Genomic DNA, 24951 nt, shown 5'->3' on the forward strand with positions numbered 1-24951 from the left:
CGGTTCTGCTTAGGGCTCCGTCTCTGGATTTACGGCGTTTGGACTACCTTCGCTTTCCAAAAGCTGTGTCTGGAAGTGCCCGGGGACCTGCAGCGCTGGAGTTCCCCTCGTGCTCTGGAGCCGTCGCAGGCAGCGATGGATATAGTGGCTCTGCCGAGCCCCGGTGCCGGCACGATGGCGATCCTGCTGCCCTGCAAACACGCGCACCCCACACACCTCTCTTGGCTGTCTTCGAGGTCCCTGCAGCACGGCGAGCCTCGGCCGGCCGTCCCTTGTCCCCAGACTCAGCCCCGAGGCACCGTCCGCCCGCCGGACTCCCCTTGATACCCGGGAGGGGCTCTGCAGCTCTCCCGGCTCCTGCACACCCGCGCGAAGCCGCGGAGCTGTCCCGGTGCCCGCCTGCGGCGGCCGCGGGGCGGGGGCGGGCGGAGGAGCCGCCCCTCCGCGGGCGCGGAGCTATAAGGGCAGGGCAGCGCGGCGCGGCGCGGGGCGCAGCGGGAGCCATGGGGAACCGTGTCACCCGCGAGGATTTCGAGTGGGTCTACACGGAGCAGCCCCACACGCAGCGCAGGAAGGAGATCTTGGGTACGACGGGGGGCTCAGGGGTGGCCGCTCGGGCAGCCGGGCTGGGCTGCGCTGCGCTCCTGGACGGGAAGGGACGGGCGGGGTGGGGGGGTCCGCGCCGGGACCGCCGGTGTCGGTGCGGCTCAGGGTGGTGTCCAGGCTGCGGAGAGCGAGGGCCGCAGCCCGGTGGGCTGTGGGGGGTTTCCCCCGAGGAATGTAGCATTCTCAACTCTGTGCCTTCTGGAGGCAGCGGCGGAGATGCCGGCGGCCGAACCGAGCCCGGCTGCGCCGAGCCAGGTCAGTGGGCGGCAGCGGCGGAGGGGCGACATGGGCTGTGGCCAGCGCCCGCCTGCCCGCAGCGCCGCTGCCGTCCGGGGGTCCTGGCGGGCGCGGCTCTGCCAGGTGTGCGCGGGGCGCGGGCTGGGAGCCCTCCTGCGGGCACGTGTTCCCGGTGCCTTGGTTGTGCATGAAAGTAAACGGGGATGCGGGTGAGGCGTGCGAGAGAACAATAGCAAGTGCCCGCTGCTTGTCGGGGACAAGGTACACTCCTGTATTTTCGTGTTGTACACGCAGCGCTTAACTGCGCACAGGAGTGTGGTGGGTCGGGAGGTTTATTTTTGTGCGGTTTGGGCTATTCTGAACATCGTTTCTGAGAAGATCTGACAATTCAGAATCGTCACAGAATATTGTGTGTGTCTCCTGAAAATACATTTTCAACTTTTTATTAATAAAGAAGATTTTGATTTTTTTCTCCTCTTTTCATTTGGGTGAGTTGGTTGTTTTCTTCCCTCTAACGAGGTGAATAAAGTTTTTAAAGAACTTTTATAAAAAGGCAGTGGAGTTTCTGGCTGAGTTGCTGCACGAGGTATATGCTAATTGGGTGCAGGTTTTTAACTCCCCCACAATCTTACAGATTAATCCATTATTAATCTAAATTACAAAAACATTTCCGGTATAGTTGCAGTCGTGGAATATCCACGTCCAGGTTTGAATTGCATCCAGGAAAATAATAATTATTGTACTGTGTAATCATGATAGACAAATGATGTCAGTATAGAAAATGACACTTCTTGGTGTCGTGCTCCTCATCCCTTCAGTCAAGGGGACTACATTTTGGTGAGCTAAGGATAGGAGTGTGTATGGTGGGTCTCTGCCCTTGCTGCTCTCTTGCCTTTTTGGTTGTGCTATAGAATGGGGACTGCAAATCATGGTGAAGCTGTAAGGAGGTACTTGGACTACCTTGTTGCAGCAAACTCCTTTTATGACTTTTCAGCTACACACTTGCAGAGATTTTGCCCACCCTCTCTTGGGGTTAAGAACAAGCAATTGGAATCAAGGGCCATCTTTTCAGCTTCCCTTGCCCCAGCTGTGGGAGTAGAAGGAAGGGCAGAGAGAAATACAACATGGGAAGAAAGACATGAATGATCTGTGTCTGATGGGGCAGAATGGGTTATAAAACTAGTGTCATAAATACCAAAATGTTACCAAAAGTTACTGAAACTATCATAATATCCCACATAATATTTGTATAACGATCCTCACTCTATTATTCAAAGCCTAAGGTCACCTAGTACCCAGAGTATATACTTATCAAAGTGCTTACTGTTTATTAAGCTGGAGTAGACAGTAAGAATCTTACATACATATGAACAAAAATCTATAAAAATCCATGTATTTTACATTTTTATATACAGCAATGCCTTGGGGACAGCATTCCATGCTGGTAAAGGAAGTATTTCCTTCCCAATAGGTTAATGATTTAGTTGCTAAGCACTGAAACTTGATTGTTCTGTGTTTAGGCTGCAGCTTTTAAAAATGTTGGTCTCTCTCAGGCATGGCTACTTGGATTTAAATGCAAATGGAAATTATCTATTAGGAGAAAAAAATGGGCAAACTGACAAACACATAAGGCAGTTTCTTTCTACAAAAGTGGTGTTTCCTTGGGCTGTTGCCCCAATATGTTCCTATAGAGCATCTGAGAGGTAGAAAAGGTTCATCACAAAGTTGTTTATCTTGGCTTAAGAATTTGTAGCCCAGGTGTCCGTAAGACTTTTGTAGTCAGTGACTGCATCTGAATGACAACTCTGTGAGTCTAATCTCCCTACCATGGGCAGGGACATCTTTTGCTAGCTCAGGTTGCTCAGAGCTCCATCCAACCTGTCCTTGAACTCTTCCAGGGATGGCCCATCCACAGCTTCTCTGGGCAACCGGTTCCAGTTGAGCTGCAGAGCTGTGAGCTGTGTTTATCAACTGGGCTGGCTGGAAACTGGTTTTGTGGCAGGACACTGTTGCACTAGATGAGGGTTGTGATTCCTAATGGTTATAATTATACCAGCAAATAGATCAACATTTTGCACGAGGGAGAGGAGATACTTTCTCTCTTATCTCTTTGTAGTATCTAGGTATTAAAATGTAGCTTGTGCTTAGTACTGTCTGGGTGCAACTGCTTCTGAGTTCCAGTGGAGATCTCTTGCCAAGCTGGCACTTCGACCCTGATCACGTTATACATGTTCCTGAACACGTTATTCACGCTTTTCAGTTTATGAAATGGAATTGTTTCATTGCTATTCTCTCGCTGTCTTGTTTATGAAAAGCCTGTTACTGCCTTGTGTCAGGACTGGGATTTGTGTAATGCTGCAGTAAGCCCTGTTAGGGAAAGACCTCGTTAAAACCTTCCTGATGGAAAAGTTTTTTCATCTGTATCTGCTTATCCTTTCTGTATAGTTACAAAAATGCTATTGGGGGAGATATAACATAAAGGGGACATCTAGTGGAAATAGGATTTATTTTTCTGTCAGTAAGGATTTCTTGGACTGAAAGACTTGAAGAAACTATGGTTTTGCTCAGTGGAAGTGTTGACAGCTTTTCACTTTTGAGAGATGAAAAGATCATTGCTTAAATGCAGGTAACACCATAAGCATACAATGTATGGTCATTTCACCTGCAAACAATTTCCCAAATGCAAGCAATGAGCAATATGTTGTGACATGGGAAGAGTGAGATCATATTTGTGCCATGGGTTGGATCTAACTTTATAAAATTACTGCAGGTTGCTCAGAAAATGTCTTGCCTCACAGCATCCTTAGGGAAACACTTGTTTGCTGGTGAAGATGAGAGCTGAATCAGTGTTGCTCAGGATAGCCCAAGAGCATCTGAATATGATCTAACATCCAAGAATGCTTAATAGTTATGTAATTAGTTATTTGGCAAGTTATTTTGGAGTGGAGATGGTGCAAGTGTTTTATATGTGCTTTATCCTGTAGGAAGGCTGAGATGTTAGCCCATGGGGAGGGGTAGAACAAAATTAAAAGCCAAAATCCATTTTATGTTAGCATTTAGCTGATCCAGGTATCACTTCCAGCTCTGCTTTCTTATTTAGAGATTAATCTGCTATTTCTTCCAGCTGTCTCTTCTGTTGCCTTTTTAAACCTCACATTTATGAAAATTCTGATAAGTTGTACCTGCTGAAATATGCAATGTATCATCTCCTTAGTTTAAATCAAGGCTCTGAAGTACATGTGCTTCTGGCAAAGAAACTATGTTTGCCCTTTATGTTGCAGCGTGTCGTCACAGTGCTGCCACTGATGTGCATGTCCTCTGATGAGCACACCCAGGAGCTGCTATCCCAGTGCTCTTGCCCTGGGACCACCTTTGAAATAAATCACATGGGCAGAAAGTCACTGATTTAGGCATTTGGTCTTCTGTGGGAAATGTATTAAGTACGACTGAAGGCTTCAGTTTACCCCAAATTGCAGTTTTTTGTTTCAGAAGGAGCTAGAAGTCCTCTTTCTAGCATCCCTACCTCCCTTTACCCTGAACTAGCTAATAAACCAACATAAGCAAACCGGTTACAGCTGCTGACATAGTGATGTGCTGACATCATCCACCTCTGTTGACACCGGCAGTGTGGCACCACTGCAGTACTTTCCCTCTGGTGGCCACTTCTGGGTGACCCACTGCCCTTCGACCAGCTACCACTAAGCAATTTAGAAGCTTGTGGGTGACAAATACAAGATTAAGACGCTTGTCCTTGCACAGTGGACATATAAAACTTCAGTGTAATTAGTTAGGCCAAAAATGTTTTTTATTATTTTCCATGCTGGAGGGACTAGGAGACTGTGAAAAATCAGAAGGTGTTGTCATGCATGTTGTCTTCTGTGTGTCCTGACTCATACATTGTTTGAATTAATCACAGAATCACAAAATAATTTGAGTACCAGGTACATAACTACCTAGATCAGGTTGTTCAGAGCCCCAACAAACCTGTCCTTGAATGTTTCCAGGGATGAGGCATCTACAGCCTCTCTGGGCAACCTGTGATAGTGTTTCACCACCCTCATTAAAAAATTTCTTCCTTATGTCTAGATTAAATGTCTCCTCTTTTAGCTTGGAACTGTTACCCCTTGACCTATCACAATAAGCCCTACTAAACCGTCAGTCCCCATCGTTCCTATAAACCACCATTAAACATTGAAAGGCAATAAGGTCTTCCTAGCACCTTTTCCTCTCTAGGCTGAACAGCCTCCATTCTCAGCTCTCTCAGCCTTTCCTTATTGGAGAGGTGCTCCAGCCCTCTGACAATTTTCATGGCCTTCCTCTGGACCTTCTCCAGCTGGTCCACATCTTTCACTGAGTACTTGGGTGTGCTGTGCTTTTATAAGCATGTTTGTGACCTGAGCTGCTACAAGGCAAAATACTGTAATGTCAGTAAACTGTCTTCTTTTGTTTTGTTTATTTATTTGTTGGAAATACCAGCTCCAGCATAGGACATGGAGTAGTAAATTGTACATCCTGTGCCTGGTGTCTCTTTTATTTGTTTTGACAAGGACTCGTAGTCAATAGAATGTAGTCCAGGACAGCAGTATCACAGACTTTTTTTCCTCCTTCTGTTTAACAAAGCTTCTAAGTGACTTATGCTGAGGAGTAAGTCCACTTTGACTATATCAGTACGCTGCACTTGGTGTGAAAAGAAAGGAAAATTAAGAAATTAAATTTCTTCTCTTTTTACTACTAGTTTCTTTTCTTTTAACTACTAGTTTCTCAGAGATGTGGGCATGGCTGCTGCTCCTTTAAACCTCCATCACCATTGTCTCTGTGGACAGCTCCTGCTCTTGTTCACTTCCAAATTCCATTTGTGCCAAGATGTGCAAGTGTGAAGTATGTGGTGTCACATCAATGAGAAATTGTGTTTGGTGCTACCACTGGGACTTGCCTGTCAGGGACAGTGTCAGTAGGACAGAGGATGAGTGAGAGTTCAGAACAAGGTATTTGCTGTTGCCTGAGGAGGAGGAACAGCAGGACCTGGCAACCAAAGGCCTGTCCAGGAGCATTTGCTCCAGTCCTAACAGAGGATCACTGTAGGGCTATGGTGAGTGCTCTTGGATCTCCAGAGAGAAGCACCAATGGAAAAAAATACGGTCAGACTGATTTGTCAGTTTAAGCACTTGTGGCGAGTGAGACCTGCCTCTAGAAAGATGCTTAGAACAGTGGAGTGATCTCTGTGAAAAATTAATTCAGTAGATGGGCTGTTTCAGAATTGTGAACCCTTCTGAAAATATATTTGCAGCATTTTTTCTCTCTTGACTTGTGCGAGTGGGGAATGCTGTCTTTCATCATTGTGGAGCAGAGACTGACTGGGCAGAGTTAGTAACTACATTTACCTACTGTACTAAAGTGCCTGTGCTGCTTTGGCAGTGTGCTGACCTTAGAGGCAGAAAAATCATCCTTGTGCCCTGCTGTACATCTACACCAGTGTCCCCATCCTTCGATGGCAGTACAGTGGCTCATTCTGGACAGATGGAAGCAGCACATGTGGATAAGCTGCCTGCTGGCCTCAGCTAACAGACTCCCTCAATGAGCTGGAGGCTGGAAGATGTGCTGTGTAGACATCAGAGTAGCTGGGTCTCTCCTGTTCTCATTGGACTATAAAGGGCAAAACCTGGTCCCATGCAGTTATATAACTTGGTGGGTGTTGTGTCCTGTCCTGTGTTGTGTGTCCATGCCCTCATCCACCCCACTCCCTTCCCACCTTATACAGAAGGGATGAATGACGGGGTTGGGTTTTTTCTCCTCTTTCTGTGCCCTCTCTCTGTGCCTCTGATTCTCTGTTGCCTTTTTTTCATGCAGGTGGGTGATGCCTGCTTTGCGTAGCACCTACAGACACTTGTCACAGCAGCCTTACAGGGATGTCCAGGCTTTTCAGCAGCAAGTGAGGCTCTTGCCTTACTAGCATTCTTTCAGCTAACTGCAAGGCATGAACACGGGGGAAAAATGAGATAATTTGTGTTATCACAAATTTGTCAGCACATTATACATAAATTGCAGTCATCAGGATCACTTAATCTGCTTTTCATGTGTCTCACTGAAGAGTGCTTGGCCTCAAGTTTGGAAAGGGTCAGCATTCAACATTCTGCATTTGAAGTGTTCCTGAACCAACAGGTCTCTGGCAGGCTACTCCACCAGTAGCTTTTAGCCTCCAGTGAGCTGACCAGCACCACCCCACTGCCCAAGCCATAGTTTCTTCATGAGGAGAAACCTGAAATTTTTCCATGCCATGGAAACAGGGTGGCTTTATCAGTATTAATGATAAACAGCCACAGTATTGTGGTTTGAGTAGTATGCAAAAATTTACTGTTGGAGAGGAGTTAATCATGTGTTGAATTTAATATTAAACCCTGGCAAGTTACTTAGTAGCTGTCACCTGCGATAAGTGCGACCTGCCTGCATTGCTGCCATTTGGCAGTGACTGCTCTGCTCCTTTTAAATGGAATCTGCAGTCCTTGTTGGCTGCCACAGAAAGAAATAGGTCAAAAACTTCCATTATTCTCAAATGACTGTATAAAGTATCTCTAAGCAATTTTCCCATCCCATTAAAATTTCTTTTTTGTTTTGTTTTGGGGGTCAATGTGGCCTCAATTTGACCAGGCTGAGGAACAGATTTGGTTGTTTTACGTTTCATCTCTTCTGATGACTGCAGTAACTTATCTCTACCAGCTGCATGATGTGATAACCTTTGAGGTGCCTTGATTTATTAAAGAGTTTTCTGGCTTTTGGACAGATACCCCTAAGAAAGACATTAAGGTACATAAAACTGCATGTCTGTAACAGTTGTTCTGACCAGGTCATTGTATCATTATACTTTAGAGTGAACTTTGCATAAGCAGCACTTCGTGTAAAATTTTGGTACCTGTTCAGGTATGCTACTTCTGGCATGTTAACTTTTCTGGTGTGAAAAATAAAATTTCAAGAATTTCAAGAATAGTGAAAACAGCAACAAAAACAAAGCAGCAAAACAAAAAAAAAACCCTGGACTTTCTGGAGTTTTTTATTAAAAAATTGTCTGACTTTAGAAAGATACGAACTTTTACTACAGCTTTCCCACCACTTAGAAAATCTTTTTCTTTCCTGAACACTCCTCATGGTGACCTTGGCCTCCTTGTCCTGACAAGATTTGAGAATATCTTTTGTCCTCACCTTCCACAGCACTTGTACAATCTTTGTAATCTCTAATTTCTGTCAAACTGGGCTGAAGTTGGCCAAGAGGCTCAAAGGTTGTCAGAATGGCTGCAGAGCATTTCCACATCAACCTGCTTCCTTAAGTAGCACTTCATCTCTTTGAACTTCTGCAAACTTCTCATGGTTCACTTCTACAAAAACCTTCTCTGCGTCCAGCACTCAGTATCTGCCACTGCTTTCAAGGTCACATAAATTACATGTATTGTCTCCAGCATTTGTTTATAGTATACACAGCTGCATAGATGCAGATCATTGTAATCTGATTTTATTGTATTGGTATTATACTGTGACAGTGAGATGATGTTTACTTTTCTATTCATAAAATGGGCCCATGAATCTCACAGGGACACACTGTGTAACCTCGGGGTTCAGAATGAGTGACTTCTCTATGCACTTATCTGTGTAAGCTGCAATTACTGGGAAATGCAAAGTATGAGTTAGAGGAGGGAGGTCAGTTGTGGGTAAAAGCCATAAGGCAGCAGAAGGAATCATGTGCAAGTTAATACTGGAAGTGAGAAGTGTAGATCCACAAAGAGGAGATGTGAATCAATGAACAGCACCTAGAGGGTAAGCTGTACTCTGTATTTTATTTTCTTTCTTAAGGACAGATGAATGGCAGGTGGAACTGAAGTTCAGTAAGCTGGTCCTGGCCTGACACAAGTCAGATCTGGCAAGCCTAGCCTGCATCACTCTGACACTGTACTGCAGTATTTGTGAGGCCTCATGAAGCTGTTGTGTGATTATCTGTGTGGCTTTTATGCCTACTTTTGGTATATGACATGGAAACAGAGAAAAATTTTCCACGCTTTACAAAATCCTGATAATATTACTGACTTAATTGTGATGTTACTGTGTGTGAAGAATTGTATGTTTTGTGAGCACTGGTAAACACTCAAATAATTAGGAATTTTTTTTAAATGCTGTGTTTGTCATCTAACCACAGAGCAAAACCAGGTGAGCCTGTTGCTCAGCTCTCTTTCCTCTGCTTGTGTGTTTGAAACAACAGTGTGAAAAGGACTACAGAGAAGGCAGTTGTATCCCTTTTGTGCAAAGTAACATCTGATCTGAGCAAAATACAAAAGGACATTAAAAACATGGAGAAGGTGTTTCTTAGAGCTTAAGTCCTGTGGGGTTTGGCATATTACTACTCATCACTGTGAAGCGATGCTCATTGTGGGGAAGGGACATGATGCCACAGAGTGACCATCAGGGTATTTTTTTTTTTTATATGTCTATATATATAGACATATAAGTATGTATATATCAATATCAATCACAATTGGATATGATGCTGTAAAACTTTCACCATAGTAGCAACCCTATTTTGGAATTAGCATTTTATAAAACCAGGGCCTCAAACATAGTGTGATAAAAACCAGGGAGTCACAGTGTGATTGTGTTTACCTAACTATGATCTAACCAAATTTTTCTCTGCATTTTTTCCTTTAGCAAAGTATCCAGAGATCAAGACACTGATGGGCCCAGATCCACATTTAAAGTGGATTGTATCTGGAATGGTTTTCACGCAGCTGCTGGCATGCTACCTGGTGAAAGACTTATCTTGGAAATGGATTTTCTTCTGGGCTTATGCTTTTGGGGGTTGCATCAACCATTCCCTGACCCTCGCCATCCATGATATTTCACACAATGTGGCCTTTGGCAACAAGCAGGCCAAGTGGAACCGATGGTTCGCAGTCTTTGCCAACTTGCCCATTGGCATCCCCTACTCTGCCTCCTTCAAGAAATACCACATTGACCATCACCGGTATCTGGGAGGGGACAGTTTGGACGTGGACATTCCCACAGACTTTGAGGGCTGGTTTTTCTGCACGCCGCTTCGGAAACTGCTTTGGCTGTTCCTCCAGCCTCTGTTCTACAGTCTGAGACCACTGTATGTGAACCCCAAAGCAATTACACAGATGGAAATTCTCAATGCTCTCGTCCAGTTTTCTGTAGACCTCATCATTTACTACCTGTGGGGGCTCAAACCAGTTATTTACTTAATAGCAGGTACAATTCTTTGCTTGGGTGTTCATCCCATTTCTGGGCACTTCATAGCAGAACACTACATGTTCCTAAAAGGGTATGAGACATACTCTTACTACGGACCTCTGAACTGGCTCACCTTCAATGTAGGCTACCACATGGAGCATCATGACTTCCCCAGCATTCCTGGATGCAGATTGCCCATGGTAAGGATAGCATGAGTGAGTTGGATTTTTATGAAAGCTGCTAAACTGTCTCAAAGAAAACACTCCAAATCATAGCAATTGATGAATTTAAGAAAAAAAGGGGAAAATAAAGAAAACAGCTTTTTTGATTTGTTTCTCATTAATTTTAAGCCAGCGGTTGAGAGAAATGGCTGTCAAACTGCTGTAATATTTAGTTTATTTGATGCAAAGTAGAACATCTGAGCTTCAGAGGGCTTGAGGAATACCTTTTGCATGATAAAATCCTCCAAAAAGGCTTTAAATGTCTTGATTTACATCTCTCAGCCACCAAGTTTCAACTCTTTGAAAGTTTAAAGGCCCATCTAAAGGGAGGCAGGTGGCAATTGCTACTGGAAATTTGTCTAATGATCAATCTGCTAACTATATTGCTTGATTAACATCAAAGAAAATTCTTCTGTTTTTGAGATAAGTTTTAGGGCATGTTCCAGCCTGACACAGGTAGCACTAGAAAATAAAGCCGCACTCTCTGTGACTCCTTTTAGCTCTGCTGCCCCACCCACAGAAACTGAGGAGGCCTGGTCTGTCATTGGGAAAGTGCTGTGGCTTTCCTCCTTTGAAAGGCAAACCCATTTTTGTTTATGTTTTATCAGTTGTGGGAATCAAATTTGCAAAGCCCAGGTGTCTAGGAATGGTTTTCAATCTCCCTCCAGGTATGTGGCTGCTCTTGTGTGTTTTAATACCTGGGTTCCTCAGCAGGTGCTCACAGTGTTAGAGGTACGTGAGTTTGAAGGATTACTCCTACATACAAGTTCTCTGACGTAACAGGAAGGAAACCTCTTTCTCTGGCCTGATGCAAAGTTGGGAACTGCTACTGCAATATATATCCTTTGAGGTGGAGGTAGACCTGAGGAGCCTGAGGTTCAGGAGCTGTGACCTCCCCATTACTGATACCACGTGCAGCTTCTATGATGGCATACCCAGGCAAACCCTGCTGTATGGGTTCATGTTCTCCATCACAGAAACACTCTCTGCTCAAATCAACTGGAGATTTTCTTGTGTAGAAGAGTATGGGAAGCCTCTATATAGCCTGAAATTGTGTTTCATTCACCTCCTTCGCTGCTGGAGGTCTGTCCTGGAGACACTGCCTGTTCCTGGCAAGGCCCAGAGGAGCTGGTACAGCAGCTTACATTCAGATACGAGGTTCCCCTGTGAGGCACTCCCATCACTGATACACCTGATAGCTCAGAGGGGAAGTGCATGTGCTTAGCTTTAGTTTCAAATGTTCAAACTTGTTAGATGGGCTTAGATACTTAGATTACCAAAATGTAAATAGAAGAGAAGGAGGTTAGCTCTGTATCCTGCACAAGGGAGGTGAGTGACTAATTGAACTTGCTGGGACTGTTGCTCCAGCCCTGATTGAGACCTGAAAAGCTCTTCTCCACCCACACCACAAATAGTTCAGCCTAATTCCTTGAGGCAGCACCGCAGATGGAAGTGTCTGCCCTCCTGTGTAAAGAGGATGGAGTTATTAGCTGAATTTCATGAGCTTGTGTTTGCATGTGTTTTGCTCTTTGGTAACTGTGACTCGCCCTGCTGGTGGAGGAGAGAGCAGACTTGTCAATCACTGTTGCCTGACAGAATTATATAGAAGACTTGGAGTCTAATGAGTGATCAATTACAAGTAAAAATTCCATTAAAAAGTGAAAATTCTTTGGCAAAACAGTTACTGTAGAAAATGCTTTGACCATAAAAACAAGTTGGTTACTCTTTTCTGCAAAATGAGAAAAAAAAATCTCTGCCTCTCTGGTGGAAAGAAATAAAGAAACAGATCCTCTCGGATTAGCTTTAAATCTTGAACTTCATAGCAGGTAGGAAACCTCACCTTGCTCTACTTTCCTTAACCTTCTGGCAAATTCTTCACTCAGCAAAGATCTGTTTTTTTTCAGATTTAGTCTCTTAGACACTTGAACTTCTAATAGTTGCATTGTGTAATGTGGATGACCTCTCAGTGAGACTATTTTTATTTTTAATTACTGTCAAGTAGAAAGTGGAATAAAGATTTCTATTTTTAAAAATCTATCCTGCATGATTGAGAGCAGGGAAGAAATAGGATTTGAGAATAACTGGATCTCAATCTTGGAAAGCAACTGGCTTTTCAGCTTGCTTATCAGGAAAGTAAATTCAGCTTTGTCCTTTGTTACAGGTGTGTCATTCAGAATGTTCTGAGTAATGTGTTTGCCACTGGAAAGACCTTTACCCTAGGACTGTGACAGATGTGAAAGAGGAAGAATTAGGCTCTGCTCATAAGCTTATGGATATTAAAGATGAGTGACATGGGTGTGCAGTAAGAACTTGTCCCAGTAGTATAATGAGAGATTACACAAGAGACCATGAAATTTAACATTGCAATGAAGGACCTGCTCTAAAAAAATACCTGTAGACTTTAGACTAGATTAGTCTTTCAATGAAGTCTTATAACTATAAAATATTGCATTGTTTACCAAATGAGTAAAGAGATCCATTCTTCATTGTCTGTAGGATTGAGTATACTTATGGAGAGAGGAGACTGGAGAAGAAGAAGGAACTCTACTCCTCCTAGAAGCTGCAATAAAAGTGGCAGTGTTACCAGAGGCAAGCTAGTTACTCATTAAGCTTGTGGGAAAAGGAAAAGACATGGTATGAAACCAGATTTATTAGACAGACAAGACTGGAAAACATGGTAGATGTGCTGGTTTTGAGTTGCAAATTTCTTTAACCCTATGATGGCCAGGAGGGCTAGCTTGAGAGTTCTTCACCCTGTGGTGGAGATGTAGGACTATAGAGGGAACTTCTGTAATTAGCCTTTGAGCATTCTAAATGTAATTTTGCAGCTTTGTGTCATAAGGTTCTCTAGTTTCTGTATAGCCCCAGGACAAAGAGCGTGTAACAGCCATGCTGACAGACTAGGCTGCATTTGACTTTTGTGCCTATCAGGTATGATGGACTAGGATTAGGGTCCTATCACTGTGTTCTACAAGCACAGAGCCAGAACAAAAGTTTCAGTCCAACAGGTATGATTTCTTACCCTGCCAACTTGATCTGCTTGAAGAAAAGCCTCAATATATCAGGTGCAAAGTGCCTAGTAATTGTCCTGCAGACTTTGCATTCTCTTGTTATCGTTCTCTGATAACAGAATCACAGAATGGGTGAGGTTCAAAGGGACTGCAGTGGGGTCATCTGATTCAGCCTCCCTGCTCAAACAGAGGCACCCCAGAGCACATGGCACAAGATTGTGTCCAGAAGGTTCTTGAATATCCCCATCTGACTCCGCATCATCTCTGGACAATCTGTTCTAGTGCTCGGTCACTGCACAGTAAAGAAGTTCTTCCTCATGTTCAGGTGGAACTTCCTGTGCATCAGTTTCTGCCAGTTGCCTCTTGTCCTATTGCTCGGCACCACTGAGAAGAGCCTGGATCCATTCTCTTGACACCTACCCTCCAGATACTTATCGATACTGATGAGGTTCCCTCTCGGTTGTCTTTTCTTGAGGCTGAACAGGCCCAGCTATCTCAGCTTTTTCTCATAAGAGAGATGGTCCAGTCCCTTGATCAACTTTGTCACCTTTTTCTGGACTTGCTCCAGGAGCTCCATGTCCCTCTTGTACTGAAGAGCCAGAACTGGACACTGCATTTCAGATGTGCCTCACCAGGGCTGAGTAGAGGGGCAGGATCACCTCCTTTGACCTGCTTCCAATGCTCTCCGTAGTGCGCCCCAGGATTCCATTGTCCTTCTTGGTCCCCAGGACACTGCAGGCTCATGGACAGCTTGTTGTCCACCAGGACCCCCAGATCGTGCTCCTCAGAGCTGCTTTCCAGCAGGTTCCCCCCAGCCTGTGCTGGTGCCTGGTGTTATTCCTCCCAGATGCAGGACCCTGCACTTGCTCTTCTTGGATTTCAGACAGTTCTTTTGCAATTTCCGTTTACAAACTAGCAATGAGTTAAGACTTACAGTTGAGATTTGTAAGGAAGAAGGTGGGGAGGAGTTGAAGAAAATGGACCACCTACAATGCAATAAATGAAGAGCTTGAGGAGCAGGATTTTGAAATACTTAATCACAGTGCCATCCTCTTTAAGGCAATCTATGATCTGGCCACAAAACTTGCTACCTGGAAACTGCTGCCTACAGGTTTTGTACTGTAATCAGAATGTAACACAGAGGATGACTCTTCCAGCCTCAACCATACTTCACAGATATCACAGAATCATTAAAGTTGGAAAAGACCTGCAAGATCATTGAGTCGAAACTTTGATCTAATACCACCATATCAGCTAAATCATAGGATGAAGGGCCATGTTGAGTCATTTCTTGAACACTTCCAGGGGTGGTGACTCCATCACTTCCTTGAGCAACTGTTCTGGTGTTTGACAAGTCTCAGTGAAGAAATTCTTTCTGCTGTCCAACCTGAACCTCGCTGGTGCAGCTTGAGGCCTTTTATCTCTTGTCCTGCTGCTTGTTGCCTGGGGAGGCCGATCCCTACCAGGCTACACCCTCCTTTCAAAGATTTGTAGAGTGTGATAAAGTCTCCCCTGAGCCTCCTTTTCTGCAGGCTAAACAACCCCAGCTCCCTCAGCCACTCCTCATATGATGTTGCATTTAAAAGGGAACCTGCATTAAACTCCAATTACTTTCTGCCCTCCCACTATCCAGATTTTCTGGTTGATAAGCTGATAATTCTGTTTTATGTATGGAGATGCTGAAAGAAATAACCAAAAATGAGATGTTTTTGCTGGGAAACTTTTGTGTAGATCTATTGTAAAAGAGAAACCTCTTTTAAAATTCTTTTCTGCCTTGTGATAGCAAGATAGGAACATGTATCTTAACAAATTTCCTTCTTTTCCATAAGAAAATCCTTCAGAAGCCCCACCTCTAACTGCATTCATTAAATTTTCTCTTTTCTCCATTCTTTATTGCAGTTCCACCTTCCCCTCTCCATTGTTTCTGTACATCCCACATGGTTGTCCTGCCCAGAGCAGAGGGACCTTGCCAGCTATGCAAGTGGTGCCTGCCTTCCTGCACAAGATGCTGCTCATGTTTGCTGAAGCTATTGGGCTGAATATAGGCAGGCTGTTTATTGGCCTCTTCTCTGAGCCATTTTTAACTACTTTGTCAATACTGCTTTTCCGTCAGCCTTTGGAGCCAGAGGACACAGCCTGAGGCATTGTTCCTAGGAGCTGAATGGGTTTCTCTGAATCTCTGTCCTTCCACTTCCATGTGCAAGGGGCAATACAGGAAAACTTCCTGAAGCTCTTGTAGTGGTCAGAATCTAACATGGTCAAGAGCCCTGCAGAATAATGTAACTACCTAAGAAAACATGATTTGGTGCAGAGGGCAAGAAATACATGGGGCTCTGGAGAAGAGAGAATGGTAGACTTGCCATATGAACTTGAGTATCGTAGATGAGGGCTGAATTGCAGTTGAAAGGCAGAATTCAGGCAGAACATCTAAAATGGAGTTAGGAGGGAAGGTCTAACCAACTGTGTGCTAGGGAATGACCATGTCAGAGCTGGAGTGGAACTTTTGGAGCTGGTTATCTGAGCCCCCCCTTTGTGTTTGCATCAGGCTTCATGAGTAGCCTTCATTCAAGGGAGTTTACTGTAGAAATAGTCCTCCCTCTCATCCTCTGGCTATTTCAATCACCCAGCTGGTAAAAGGGAGGATATAAAATCCAGATTAAATTATTTCTGACCAGGGTTACAGAAGGAGCATGGGGAACTAAATCTGCATCTCCAGAGATCTTAGCTGGCACCTGGAAATCACTTTTCTTCCAGGTATTAACAAATACTTCTAAGGAGAAATCCTGATATTGTCTGAATCCCATTGAAAATTAACTACTTTGAAGTACAAATCAATGCTTTAAAGCAGGATAGAGGAAATAATTAGGAAGCTTGAAGTATTCTGTGAAAGACAGAATACAGTCAGACCTGAACTGAATCTCCCATCTCCAGCACAGCACTACCATGCCACAAACACAAGGTGTAGGGACAGAGGTACAGAGTTGAAAGATCTTAATAAGACCTGTACATTATCCAACTTACCTCATAGAGAAGCATCTGCTAGGAAGCTGAATTAATGAGGTAATTAGCAGGGAGCCATAGTATCTTATAATTTAACTTTCACTGGGATTCTTACCTTTTCACAGTCACAATGCTGTGTTAAGGTTCCACTGTTACACCTTGGGTGGTGATGATACCCTCTTCTCACATGATGATTTCTGTGTAACCCTTTCACCCTTCACTGGAACTCTGCACTGTGCTCAGCATAGCTGGCTGTAAAATTCTGCAGGGTTTTTAAAGGGAGAAGTCATGGTGTCCAGCAAGACAAACTACTCTATTCTGGAGGTTTGTTTGTCTAGGAGGTGGAGCTGCAGTAAAACCATGCCCAAGCAGGTAGTGCAAGTGTGCTATAGTTAACAGATTCTGCTGCTTTATAAATGTGTTCAAAAAGCAGAGCATCTAGTTGGAGCAGAAATAACAGCTGATGACTTGGGAATCCTCACAGTCCCCTGAACCTGCCAGCTCTGAAACCTCTCTGTCCTCCGGTTCTGGCCTTACTCCCACTACAAGCCCCACCCCAATGCTGCACAATGCTTCTCTGATGGCAACAGTCTTAAGACTTGGGGCATTATAGCAGGGATGAAATTTTATTAGACTTGTGACCTAATAATGATCTCGCAGTATTTTTAATATCAGACTGCAGAGAACAGACCACCCCTGCAATTTTCTTTGCCTGCTGGAGGAACATGTCTCTTGGATTTGTATCATGGTAGCAGAATGGAGAGAAAACAAAGTGTAGGCAAGGTTGTGTCTGGCATTTTCTCAGTCGTTAATTTTCTCTTACGCAGAACCCTCAACAGAAGAATATTACAAGTGGAAAACAGGGCTTTAAATACAGTGTGCTGGAGTCTTGGCAATTGATAAAGTGGATAAGACATCTCATTGTGGAGATTCCACCACCTCTGAAATGAGACAAAATAGTTCTGAGTGAAGGCAGAATCCATCGTCTTTCAAATTATGACACTGTGAGGCAAAACTTACATCAGAAATCTGCTAAGAAGTATCTAAATGCATTTAAGTACATCTCATTTGGCTGAACTTCAGAAGCTCACAAGCAATAACAAGTAACTTCAGGTTATGGCTGTGCTATCAGATCTGAATGTCAAGGTTGAAACACACCTGACTCTGTGCAGCCAAACAGCTTATTCTCTCTCTTCTTCTTCCAGGTGAAGAAGATTGCAGCAGAATATTATGATAACCTCCCACATCACCAGTCCTGGATTCGAGTTCTGTGGGACTTTGTTTTTGATGACACTCTTGGTCCTTATTCAAGGGTTAAGAGACTGTGCAAGCTGGCAAAGGAAAGCTAACAGGGTAGGTCTGCCTGCTGCAGTGGTGTGTGTTTGTTCATTGCCACAACTTCAGTTTTCTGCAGAAATAGAAGGATCTTTCTGTGTGCTGAATTAAAGTTGGTGCATGCTGCTTACGCCAAGAGGATGAGTGTGAAAATGAAGCTATTTTAGACTACTGATACTTTTTAATAAAGGATATTTGTACATATAACCCTCAGAAACTACATTAGAGTGAACTATGATTAAGTGAACCTTAGGTCTAGGCTTAGAATTAACTTCCTGGGACACAAGAGCCTAAGCCCAAGTTTTGGCTTTGTCCACAGGGGAGAACGTTTGCTGTGTGTTATGTGTGAACATGCGTGTGTGCAGTTCAGGACTGGTTTCTCTTGATGCCAGATTGGAAGTAGATGCTCTGTGTGCACAGGACTGTGGAAGCAGGGAGGACTGGCATGCAGAAGTAAATGATACTCTCTGGAGAACACAAGAGTGCTCTTAGCTCAATGTCTTGTCTAATCTAATATCTCATTATCTTCCAATAATTGCTAATAGCAGAGATTTTATATATGCATATATGTTTATATTTTTGTACGTCTGTAACATTATTTTAGTAGCTGCGGTTGGATCTTTATTCCAGGGCTTTGTCTAAACCTTTTCTGAATGAACTTCCATTCTTAGGATCTAATACTGTCACTAACTGACAGATCTGAACTGTGGCAAGGAGAAATCCTTTCTTTAGTCTTCCACCTACTGCCCTGATCAGCAGCATGGATGTGCCTCTGGAGGAACTGGGTGGTCCTTTCTCATTCACCTTTTCAACAGTATTCATAACTTCATGTATCTCACCTTTTTCCCTACTGTAAGTCCTCTGGGAAAAGGAGAGGTTCTAGTTTTAATTTTTCCTTGCCAAGACTCTTAGCATCCCTAGTCACCTTTCTTGTGTCTCCTCTGTATTACACCCCTTTCTGTGCATGGGAGTTAGGAGTACATGTCCGTGAAGACATGGAGATGTCTTCATCTCCATGGTGGTATTTGTTCCTAACTGCTTTCAGAATAATGGTAATTTTTGTCCTCTGTCATTCAAGGGGCACAACTTGACATTTGGGAAGCACATGATACTCTAGCTATATAAAATTGCCACTGGTGGTGTTAAGGGGATGTACCTGGAACATAGAGATAGGGTTGTTTCTCTCGCTATATTTCTTACTTGGTGCTATTGACATTAACCTTCATCTCTCATCTCTCCCCACTGGCTACTAAAATCTTCCTGCCTGTCCTCTCCAGCTAGAAATTTCTGGCTATCCTCAATAATTCTGCATCTTCAAAAATATTAATCAACATAACCTTTCTCCAAGCAGAACAATATCTTGGGAGTCAGGAATTCAGATGCCATCTAGTAAATTCCCTCTACCATGGAAAGCTGGCAAAATATTTCTGTCCTTACTAAGTGGTTAAAAGAGAGACATATATATATATGGGTTCTCTTGCCCTGTAACCCTCTAACAGTTTGGGTTTTTTTTTCTTCTGGAAATCCATGGCTGTAACAAAGAAACAGATTATTGTGCAGCCTCATTGGTCCCTCAGAGTATGTGATTAGACCTGGGAAGCCTGATTTCCTCACTAAACACAATTTTGTTCCTTCCTTCAGCAGCACTGGATCCAGTGAGCCAGTTCTGTCTGTTCACAAGGCAGCTGAGCTAACCTGCTGCAATTTGGGTTCCTCCTTCATGTACCCTTTCTCCATTTTTCTCACCCATATGATTTTGGCAGTTGGGTAAATAAATACCCAGGTCTGTTCAGCAGAAGAAGATCCTTTGTAATACAGGGGCTGAACACCAGTTTATTCACAGATACTGTTTTGTGCTTTTGGATAAGAACAGCAAGAATGGGGCTCCTTCCAGCACTTCAGCCTTCACTGGTTCCTCAGTGACAAATATACTTAAGACATTATGTCCTAATTATTAAAGCTGCTTCTCTCCCAAAGGAGGCATCGGTGTGGGAACTTTCATTACCTTCTTTGTATCAGTGCTAATGTCAGGGAATTTCAGTTTTTTATTGATTTACTTCATATTTGCTGTCACTCTGATCACATATTCAACTTCCCATGTCTTTAGCAGCTGTTCCTCAACTCTCTTGTCCAGCTTAATAAGTTAGTATAAAAACACAATAAAGATTATGCTGTTTTCCTCAATTTGACTATTGTCCTTATCCTCTTTGATGAGTGACCTTATGCTGTAGTTCCCTTACTCAGCTGTTTCATGATCCAGTTATCCATGTCCTGTGGACTACTAACCTAGCCTGACACAGAGGCTCTGGTGTAAATGAGCCAACCAAAATTGTCAGCCACTTCTTCACCTGCCTCCCATCAGTATTTCCATCATGGTCCCAGCTTGCTTAGCCTGGGCAGCCCCACAGCCCTCCTGCTCAGCATTGTCCATCTCAGAAGGAATTTGAAGTGGCTGGAAGCCTGCAGTGCCTGCAGATGTGCAAAAAGAGTTCCAGTGTGTGGGGGTGCTGCTGGAGAAGGCTGTGATCCCACTCTCTCCATGAGCACTTGTCTTTGCTACTACCAATAATGTTGGCAGAAGGGTTTTATTCATAACCACAGGGCATATGGGTCTGGGTTAAAAGTATGCTAGGGCTATGTATAGTTTTATTCCCTTTGCTTAAGAATTGATCCAGATCTCCATTGTGCAGGCACACTAGGGCTGTGGCAAATAGCTGCATGATAGGAAGGAGTGGAGAGTAATGTCCCGTTAGATTTCTGCCATGTAAGATGCCTGTGGCCTGCCCTGTTGCAGTGGCTCAACAAGCCCAGTATGAAAGGACACCCTTCTCTACAGAGGCAGCTGGCAAACTGAGTTACTGTCTGGAAGGAGGGAATCCTCTGCTAGAGCCACTGCTGGAAATAAGCCACCTTGCACATCCCTGTCACTGGAGCTGTGGGCTGGCAACCAGCACAGTGCAAGTGATGCCAGGACTGCTCCCTGCCCCTGTCAGCCAAGCTTCCCCTTCCACCCCACACACTTTGCTCCCACTGCTGTTAAGTGACACTGTGCAAACTTCAGCTTATGATGTCATAATTATATGAGGCCTGCAAAGGCAGATGAAGAAAGTAAGAAAATCCCATTTACAGCAGCTGGCTGAAGTTAACACAGCGGCACGCCATATCCAGGCTGTACAACATGGTTATCACTGACCTTAGGCAGAATGCCACATTCCGAGGGAAAATGTGAACCATGCCAAGCACCAGCTTCAAGAACCTTAATTAGGATTATGGGAGAGTTTCACAAAACAGATGTGATCTTCAGTGGCAGCAGTTTTGAAGAGTACTTGCCATCATCAGGTATGTCATTAAATGGGTTTATAATCAGGAAATGCATGAGCTACTGTAAAAGATTTATGCAACAGAGCATTCTAATCTCTGCTGTTACTGATGCTTGTCCGGGTTCTTCATACTGGAATGGCTCCTTCTTGTGGTCCTGGGGTTGTTGCAATGTGGTGCACATCAGTGCCTGCCTGCTTTAGTTCCCATGTGGAAATCTTGCCGTTCAACCTCTCTCTTGCCTTCTGTTGGCATTAAACATCTAGCAAACAGTCTCAGTCTGGATCTCACTGTTGCATTAAACTCTGATTTCTCCCATTTCTCCCATATTTAATCTACAGTATAACTAGACTGTAAAAAAGACTAATTTCTAAAAGGCATTTGGGTTGCTTTGAAGAGTGCTGAACACCCCAAAACAAAACGGGTAACATTTTACAGCTGATGGCCAAACAGGACCCATCCTGCCTCCTCTCCTGGGTCTCCTGTAGCAGGCTAGCTGTCCCTCCTGTCTGCTGCCTGCTCCACCAGCAAGAGGACAACTACAGGCTCTCCTGAGCTGCTGCACCAGGCTCTGCTCCCAAAACCAACTCTCGGCGCCTGGCTTTTAAAACAAAATCTTTTTGGAAGCCTGAAGAAAGGAAGGGAGCTTGGAAAATACTTGACAGATTTCAATAGCTGAACTCCAAGCCCTTGGCTTTTGCACGAGGTTACCAGAAGATGGTATCTAGATGACTGCCAGGCAAAACTTGCGCCAGACCAAGTCAAGCTGAAATTCCCAAGATTGCTCTGGTGCAAAGAGCGGCTGTAAAGGAAAAAATTGCATGACCTGGATGATATGACTGGCTATGCACTGTTAAGTGTTTGGTGTCCTGTACCAATAAAGCTCAAGACCTGCACACCATTAACAAATTACTCCCCTTAAGCCCCTAGTCAGCAGTGCTGTGCTTGGGATTTCAGTTTGCATCCACCTAATGCCTTTGGTAGCCTTGTTCTGCATAAACACCTCCCTTTTATTACTGGAAACCTGCAAGAGTGTAGTTGATGAGGCCTGTGTTTTTTTTCAGTGATGGCAGGAGATATGGTGGGACTGTAGAGAATAGTGGTGGCCTGAGAAGAGCCTTAAGCCACTGTCCTTCACTCACTTTGGCAAAAAGTGGCTGAGGTTGTGGCAGCCTGACTGCAGGATGTGGTGCTCAGGAGTGATGTGACAGGGCTGGTCAGGTGAGAGAATGTCTGCCTGTGAGAGAAGGCAGGGCTGCTGCCATTGCACCAGCCACAAGGCACTTAGGCTCTCTTCCTGTGCTCTGCAATGCAGGAGGCAGAGCTGCCACCCCACAGTGAGTCTCAGTCACCTTCCTCTTATCACCAAGTGACACAGAAGTGCAGGAGCTCAAGGGACAAATGAAACAAAGAAAGGCAGGGCCATGTGGACAATAAACAGTTTATTACCAATATGAACACAGATACTGTGATGCACCGACGTACCATTTTTTAATATTGTGATAACTCTGAGACAAAGAACTTGTTGGCTGACAACTAAACATGTCTCTTTCTTCTGGTGATGCCTCAATACATTTCTGTTGGCAAAGGATCTTCATTTACATTGCAGACTACTAGTAAAATTACTTTGAAGTCATCTATCAAAAGCAAATGGTTCACGTGTGTTCTTATCTACTACTAAAAAGAAAGGTAATACATTTAAATAAGCAAATACAAAATACAAAAAAGGCTGACAAATCCAATGTGCAGTGTCAGATGAAATCTAAAAAATCCAGAAATTTAAAATTTAATAATCTTTAGATTAAGACTTGTAAAATGAAGCGAATCCAAGGCAGCAGCAAGCTTCAAAGTGTGCTGAGTCTGCTAATAAAAAGGGTGTAAGAACAAAGACAGTGCCGGTGTCCTCTCTCACCATCTTGCATGACCTTGGTACACTTAGAAATGATCCAATCTTCCTAGCATTCTTAGTACCGTCCAAATGCTTTGCAATCATTATGTTGTACTGATTCTACTCAACTCCTGCCGTATGGCTAGAAAAGCAAACCAGAAAGTTAGTGCATAATGTTATATCCAGTGTGATGGAAAATGCTAAGTAGAGAGGCTGCAGAAAGTACACGCTGGTAAACGGATGAGTGGAGGGTAAAAGGATGAGTAAGGGTAAGCAGTCAGCTGCTGGCTTGCAAACTGCAGTACTACTGAAAGAAGTTTCATCTGTGGTGTATGTGAATGCCTTATTTTGCATTGGAATGAACTAGGAAGGCTCTGAGGGCCAAGCTGCTGGGATGGACAAGGGTCTCTCCAACTGCAAACTGCCTCCAGGTTTTGTGAGCACACAGATCTAGGGCAAGGGGACAGGGAATGGATTCTAGCTATTTTACAGTCTCGTCTTTTCCCCCTTCCCTGTGAATCTAAGGTGGGGAGTGCAGGGTGCGGACATACATCTTCATATGCCCTAATGCAGCCTTCAAATGGGAATTCTGCTGTACATTTCGGTAATGGCCCTGAAAAATACCTTCAGTTGTAAACTGCAGAGCAATTTATAACAGGTACATTTGGTATAGCTGCTGTACTTTTCAATTAATTATAAAAATATGTAGCTATTTGGAAAGCTATGATTGAGTGAAGGTCTGAAATAACTCTTCAAGCGTAGGAAGCCTACAGAAGATTTTTGGGAAGGATTTTCAGTTAGTTTCCTTTGTCCCCTCCTCATCCCGGACCTGTGTGGCTGGCAAGTTACAAGTGATTTCACGCTTGCTGATCGTGATAAATTGATGTGCCATGGGCTACAGGCAGGCCCTTTCTCACCCTCCCACCTGTGAGAAACACCAGCCAGCAAATTTCTCATAGGTTGGTGGTAAAAAAGCTCATCAATAGCATAATAAAGGATGTAAACGCAGTGTTACGGTCAGAGCTCAGATAAGGTAGATGCTTGTTCTTCAAATGTGTATGTAAATCAGAGCTGTTCAGAGAAGTCTGAAAACACCAGGGAACTCTCTGCAGTTCCTATCATCTTATCTATGGAAAATTAGTCATAAAGATGAGAAAAATAATAATTTTTCTCTTTCTTACCATCAATTATCTCCTCTTTCACTTTGTGTAACTCTCTTACAACTTCCTCCAATATTTCCTGATGAGACAAAACACAAGTCAGCTGCTCAGAATTTCCTTCTAACTGGTGGAAGAAAATGCAAGTTTAACACGGTTGTGCTTGTCCCCCACCTCCGCTGCTGGTCAGAGCCTAGCACTGCTAACAGCTATGTCTGCACTCCCAGGCACGGATGCAGAAGATGCTGGCATAATTACTTGCACATTTCTGTGCAGACATAATGATGAAATAGCAGTGAGATTGTGCTCTCTTGCTGCTCACCAGCTAGCCCTTCTCTAGGCACCTAGTTATAGAGGAAATCAGAAGACTGAACAGCCGTTTTGCTTGTACAGCGCATGCATGGGGGAAAATGGGTAGCTCGCCAAATCCCTAAAAGTGCAGATGACATTTTCACTCACCTGTTTCATTCGATCAAAATCTAAGGCATCCATAGCCACATCATTGCTGCTGCTCACTGGCTTCATCCTTGAGAAATGGAAGAAAAGCATAAAAAAGCCAGTCAGTTCCTTGCAATGTGTGCTGAGCTGCACCCACCTGATGGTGTGGATGAAATCCACCCCTGAGCAGCAGCACCTGTGTTCGAGTGCTGGACAGGAGAGGCTCCTTATTGTGCTGCTCAGGAGCATTTGGCAGCCAGAGAGCAGCACTGCTCCTGAATGCACAACCTGACCCTCAAAGATGCTGTAAATTTATTTTTTTTTCCCCTGGTGTTGGGAACCTCAGTGATTTCAGACTAGGAAATGCTGAGGGGATAAAGCCTGTTGAACACTGTATTTTATTATGGCATTTGCAAGTTGCAAGCTACATGTCTGGTTTTCTCTCACAGTCTGTTTTCTGTACAGCAGCCCTATCCTGGCAACCTAGGCTTTCACGGGGTGCTAAAGTAACA

At 44.0% G+C, this 24951-nt stretch overlaps 2 protein-coding genes across 12 annotated transcripts in view; one reads left to right on the forward strand and one right to left on the reverse strand.

Annotated features, from left to right (window-relative positions):
- DEGS2 (delta 4-desaturase, sphingolipid 2) overlaps window positions 1–19822 on the forward strand; it is a 33154-nt gene extending 13332 nt beyond the window's left edge. Inside the window, exons 1-3 of one of the 2 annotated variants that reach the window (XM_032112812.1) lie at window positions 465–585; window positions 9529–10271; window positions 17509–19822. In XM_032112812.1, coding sequence (XP_031968703.1) covers window positions 504–585; window positions 9529–10271; window positions 17509–17652 — 969 coding nt within the window. In that variant the 5' untranslated portion in view covers window positions 465–503 and the 3' untranslated portion in view covers window positions 17653–19822. Of the gene's footprint in view, window positions 1–464; window positions 586–9528; window positions 10272–17508 lie in introns of those variants that run through there. The other variant, XM_032112813.1, reaches the window with a different exon arrangement.
- Window positions 19823–22379: 2557 nt separating this feature from the next.
- Window positions 22380–24951, reverse strand: part of EVL (Enah/Vasp-like) — a 121449-nt gene continuing 118877 nt past the window's right edge. For 8 of the 10 annotated variants that reach the window (XM_032112803.1, XM_032112804.1, XM_032112801.1 and 5 more), the window contains 3 exons: window positions 24461–24527; window positions 24026–24083; window positions 22380–22986 (listed from right to left, as the gene is read on the reverse strand). In XM_032112803.1, coding sequence (XP_031968694.1) covers window positions 22949–22986; window positions 24026–24083; window positions 24461–24527 — 163 coding nt within the window. In that variant the 3' untranslated portion in view covers window positions 22380–22948. The remainder of the gene's footprint in view (window positions 22987–24025; window positions 24084–24460; window positions 24528–24951) is intronic. The other 2 variants (XM_032112807.1, XM_032112805.1) reach the window with 1 other exon arrangement.

Source organism: Corvus moneduloides, chromosome 6 (genome assembly GCF_009650955.1).
Source record: "Corvus moneduloides isolate bCorMon1 chromosome 6, bCorMon1.pri, whole genome shotgun sequence".
Lineage (NCBI taxonomy): Eukaryota > Metazoa > Chordata > Aves > Passeriformes > Corvidae > Corvus > Corvus moneduloides.